Here is a 5,009-nt window from a genome sequence, read left to right on the forward strand (position 1 = left end):
TACGTGGTATATATGTCATGACCACATCTGGTCACACTGCTCACATAAGATCAACAACTACTGCGGCCATTCTTACATTCTACTCCTAAAAAAATCACGAAAGTGCACTTAAATAGCCCGAAATAATAACAAAACAACACAGTGAATGGACGATGCAGCACCGCCAACAAAATAAAGTGTGAAAACAAGCGATTGAAAACCCGGAAAGTCGCCTCGCGAAGCGGGAACTAACGTGTTTGGCTGGCCTGTTTTTTCTCTCTCCTCTTTTTCGCCAACCAAAAACCAGGCTAACAGTGATTTTTTCGCGGGGGAGGGGTTGCGACGAGCCAAAACCCGTAGTAAAGAAACCGCCCGAAAGGAGCGCCCACTTTGGCCAGCAACTTCAGCTCAGCTCCCCGAACCAAAAGTGAAGAAAAAAACAAAAAACTAAAAGGAAAACTTAAGTAAAACGGGGGCGTCTATCGCTTGCAAGTGTGTTGGTTAGTCAGTGTACGTGTGTGTTGGCCAGAACAAGTTGGCTGCGCGTGTGTGCGTGTGAGGGGTTTTTGATGTCTGCGCTGTCTTTTTTCCCCAGCCGAGGTGAGCACACAGGTGAATTATCGGTGCATTCGGCTGCCTTGGCAACAATTCCATAAAAACAACACATAGAAAACAACAATAGCGACCACCCGCACTATATAATACATACATACATAATACACACGTTTAAAACCAAACAAAATCCAGAAAAATGCTCCGTTTTCTAAGCCGTCGCAAGGTGCGCAACAACTATGTGGATAATTCGAGAGGGGGTGGCGGTGGCGGCGGGGCAACTAGTTCCGCGGTGGGCGTGGCTGGGGGTGGTGGTGCCATCACCTCCGGCGGCAGCTCACAAATAAAGCCACAACGCATCGTGGTCAACAAGAACAAAATCGACTGCCGCGTCATTCTGCTGGACAACACTGACCTTTCCATCGAATTATCGGTGAGTACATGAGAGCCCACATCGAATTACATTTGGCCCATTTTCGATATTTTGGCTTTCACCCTTTAAACTGCTGCCGTTGGCAGTAATTTTCGGAAGGCAAACAAACAAGCGATTGAATCTTATAAGAGAATACCGTCAAGGTAGAGATAAAGATAGAGCTAAAGTGGTTGGTAGGGTGGCTCAGTCAAACGTACCAAAAAATATGATGTCTTAAATTTTACAAATCATCTTTAGCACTATCATTTATTTGAGCATAAAAATATTATTTATAGTAAGAAGTAAGTCAGGGTATTTATGGCCCATTACATTCACTCTGCTAAGAGAAATATTGAATTCTCAAAACAGACTAAAATACTATGACAATAACAATAAAAAAGTGAACCGAAAACGTTTTAACCATTTCATTTATTGGTCCACCCTAATGAAGACACTACGGCAGCTTGCATTGCCTCAGTCCGTGTGATAAAAATAAGCAAATTGCTGCTGATCAGCACATAATTTAACCCGCTAAGCGAACGTGATTAGTTCAGGGTCGCATTGATTTACACCTGCCCCCCGTCGGAAGCATTAATTTTTCCACTTTGCTGTTTGCCGTTGCAGAAAAAGGCATTGGGCAGCTTTTTGTACGAACAGGTATTCTACGCACTGGACATCATCGAGAAGGATTACTTTGGGCTGCAGTTCATGGATGCCAACCACGTCAAGCACTGGCTAGATCCCACCAAGCCCATCAAGAAGCAGGTCAAAAGTGAGTTAATGTGTGAAACCAATTACGTGGGCCAAACAATACTAATTATTTTACCTTTCCCGCAGTTGGGCCGCCCTACACGTTCCGGCTGAAGGTGAAGTTTTACTCTTCGGAACCCAATACACTGCGCGAAGAGCTGACCCGCTACCTGTTCTTCTTGCAACTGAAACAAGATCTACTCGAGGGGCGACTCGACTGTCCGGAGGACAAGGCCACCGAACTCTGCGCTTTGGCATTGCAGTGTAGGTGTTTTTCTTCATTTCATTGATTTAATTTGACGAATTCAGTTATCTTGAAAAATAGCTTTATAAGTTTATCGATATAGCACTAATTGTTTATTTTTCACTCACAGCTGAACTGGGCGACTATGACAATCAGGAGCATTCCGCCGCCACCGTCTCGGAGTTCCGTTTTGTGCCCGAACAAACGGAGGACCTGGAGATAGCCATACTAGACGAGTACAAGACGTGCCGTGGTCTCACGCCTGCTCAAGCTGAAACGGCATTCCTAAACAAGGCCAAGTGGCTGGATATGTACGGTGTTGACATGCACACGGTGCTCGGAAAGGATGGCTGCGAATATCACCTGGGCCTTACGCCCACCGGAATACTCGTTTTCGAACGAGATCAGAAGATCGGCCTGTTCTTCTGGCCCAAGATCAGCAAGCTGGATTTCAAGAAAAAGAAATTGACTCTTATTGTGATCGAGGATGACGACGAGGGAAGAGAGCAGGAGCACACCTTTGTCTTCCGGCTGTACAACGAGAAGGCGTGCAAACACCTGTGGAAGTGCGCCGTGGAGCACCACACCTTCTTCCGGCTTAGGGCACCGGTTAAAGGACCCTCAGCCCGTCAAAACTTCTTCCGTATGGGCTCTCGCTTCCGGTATTCCGGACGTACCGAGTTCCAGACCACGCAGCAGAGTCGAGCCAGGAGAACGGTGCAATTCGAGAGACGACCATCGCAGAGATTTGCTAGCCGGCAGTCGCACCTGTTGCGCGAACGACAAAAGGCTTCTCAGGAGGCGGCGGTGTCGGCGGTAGCCTCGGTTAATGCTCGAGCTGCTGCCGCTGCGGCTGCCGCAGCTGCATCTCAATCGCCTGCACCGGCTACTCCCTTAGTATCTTCCCAAGTATCGACACCCACTCCTAGCAACGATAACAATAACGACGCCTTCGACTCGCTCATTTCCACGGATCAGTTCATCACTGTTACACCTTCGCCTTCAGTGCTTACTGTCATTCAAAACTCGGCCATTATTGAACCGGATGCGGCGTGCAGTGGTTCCATCAGCTCGTCCTCCCAGGCAGCAGCCAACTTCGCCTCGCTGGGCCGCAACTCCCTCAAGTCCAACTTCAGCAACGAGGATCCGGCGTACAGCAAGATTGGATCAATTGGCAAGGCGTCGGGGCTGACTGTGAAGTAAGAAGTTAATCTGGAATAACCTTTCCGTCTCCTTTTTAAATGTAACTATTTTGTAAAGATTGGAGCCAGACTACACACCACCATACTCACCGAACGCCACTAAGAACTTTGATGAAACCAATCCATTTAGAAATGCAACGAGCTCCCACCATGGCAGCTTTGGCAAGGCTTCCATTAGCTCCGGTCAGCTCAGGTAAACCTTTGGTGTATTTATACTATCATTGTACCTTTTTATATTTATTGCTTTAATTTCCCGATTAACTAATTCGCCTGTTTCTGTGTTTGTTTTTCACCTGTCTTTCTGTGTTGTGTCTATCATTGTGCAGTGTTAAGAGCGGCTTGTCGGATAAAGATAGAGAGCTAGACTCATTGCTTAAGTCCATTGTCAAAGATCCATCCCCATCAGTGCTAGCAAACGAAGCCATTAATGATGCTAACAGTATCAGGTAGCGTAACCCATGTTTAGATATTGAAATATACTGACGGCAGTGTGATATTTTGGCAGGGTGACCATCAACAAGACCTTTGACATGGACCACAACACGGAGACACTGAAGCGCCTCTCGAACGCCAATGAGAAGCCCAACAACCAAGTGAAACTGGCCAATGTGAACACCACAGCCCTGCCGCCTGGCAACATCAAGTGCAATATTTTAAAGGGTGAGTTTACCAACTTAATTGGTTGAAAAGCTCTACATCTTATGCGTACAAAAAAGCAAGCATTTTCTCTTCAGCTTAATACTAAATAAATATTAATTAACAAATCCTGTAGCTCGCGTTGAGGAGGAGCTGGGTGCCGGAGGCAACGCCAAGCTTACCAATCAGATGTTCGTACCGGCCGCCCACAGCAGCAACATGCACACGAGCAACATGAACAGCAGCAACAGCAGCAGCAGCAACAACCATGCACACAGCGATGGACCGGATTCCCTGAACGCCACCTACATATCAGTGGTAAGTTGTTGGCCAGCGAACCAGTTTAAGCCCACTGCATTGCACTCGTTTCATGCCTTCTGTTTATACGTTCTTATTTCCATTCGTTGTCCGCACTTAATGTTTATCCGTGGTATTGCGTGTGTTGTTTCCGTGTGCTTGTGTCTGTATGCTTGCTAAACCACAAAAATAGGGAGGCGATAAGCTGACGCTCAGCATACCGGAACAGAAGCCGTCAACGGGTAGTAGCAGCAGTTCCAGCACTTCGAGCAGCACTACCACCACCACCAATGGAAATGGACCCTATAGTAATGCCACCTTTGTGTCGGGATTCAGTGCACCACTCACTCCGCCGTCGTCGCTGCCGGCGAATCTGAATAATACCGGAAGCGGGTGCAATACAACCCTAACCAGTGTGACTACCATCAGCACGCCCAGCAGCCCCACCGCCACCGTTAGCACGACCGCCTCGGAGTCAGTGGCTCCCGCTTTGAGCAACGCCTCGGCCGCCGAAATACTCATTAATGAAATATTCATTAACAACATCATAAACAATAATGCCAGCGGCAGTATCACTGCCGAAACTGCTGCCAAACCGGCGGGCAGCTCGACGCCCAGTGCCGGCACCTTGCTCTTCTCCACGCTCAGTGAACAGGAGCGCCTGGAATCGCAGAAAACCAACCAGCAGATGAATCAGAGTCTAAGTCTGAATCAAAGCCACAGTGAAGTCGATGCGCCGCCGAGTGAAAAGGTTTGAGCACCTGCGAGCTTATGTCTACGCTTTTACTGTCTGTCTTTAAACTGGCCTCAACTATTAACTAACGTTTTGCTATACTCTTGCAGAAGGTACAACATGTATTTTTTCTTTAGAACTTAAAACAAATTTATGATCTGATCAAATAGCTTCGTAATATGAAGACTCCATCCTGACTTCGTT

General features: G+C 47.3%; 1 protein-coding gene across 3 annotated transcripts in view; it reads left to right on the plus strand.

The window, feature by feature from the left end:
• The window catches only part of LOC6728213 (band 4.1-like protein 5), a 6,147-nt gene continuing 1,138 nt past the window's right edge, over positions 1 to 5,009 (plus strand). Inside the window, exons 1-9 of one of the 3 annotated variants that reach the window (XM_002103526.3) lie at positions 1 to 964; positions 1,568 to 1,715; positions 1,781 to 1,957; positions 2,068 to 3,136; positions 3,198 to 3,332; positions 3,466 to 3,585; positions 3,645 to 3,799; positions 3,912 to 4,093; positions 4,266 to 4,823. In XM_002103526.3, coding sequence (XP_002103562.1) covers positions 731 to 964; positions 1,568 to 1,715; positions 1,781 to 1,957; positions 2,068 to 3,136; positions 3,198 to 3,332; positions 3,466 to 3,585; positions 3,645 to 3,799; positions 3,912 to 4,093; positions 4,266 to 4,823 — 2,778 coding nt within the window. In that variant the 5' untranslated portion in view covers positions 1 to 730. The remainder of the gene's footprint in view (positions 965 to 1,567; positions 1,716 to 1,780; positions 1,958 to 2,067; positions 3,137 to 3,197; positions 3,333 to 3,465; positions 3,586 to 3,644; positions 3,800 to 3,911; positions 4,094 to 4,265; positions 4,824 to 5,009) is intronic. The other 2 variants (XM_016176791.2, XM_016176792.2) reach the window with 2 other exon arrangements.

The sequence above is a fragment of the Drosophila simulans genome, chromosome 3R, assembly GCF_016746395.2.
Source record: "Drosophila simulans strain w501 chromosome 3R, Prin_Dsim_3.1, whole genome shotgun sequence".
NCBI classification, from domain to species: Eukaryota; Metazoa; Arthropoda; class Insecta; order Diptera; family Drosophilidae; genus Drosophila; species Drosophila simulans.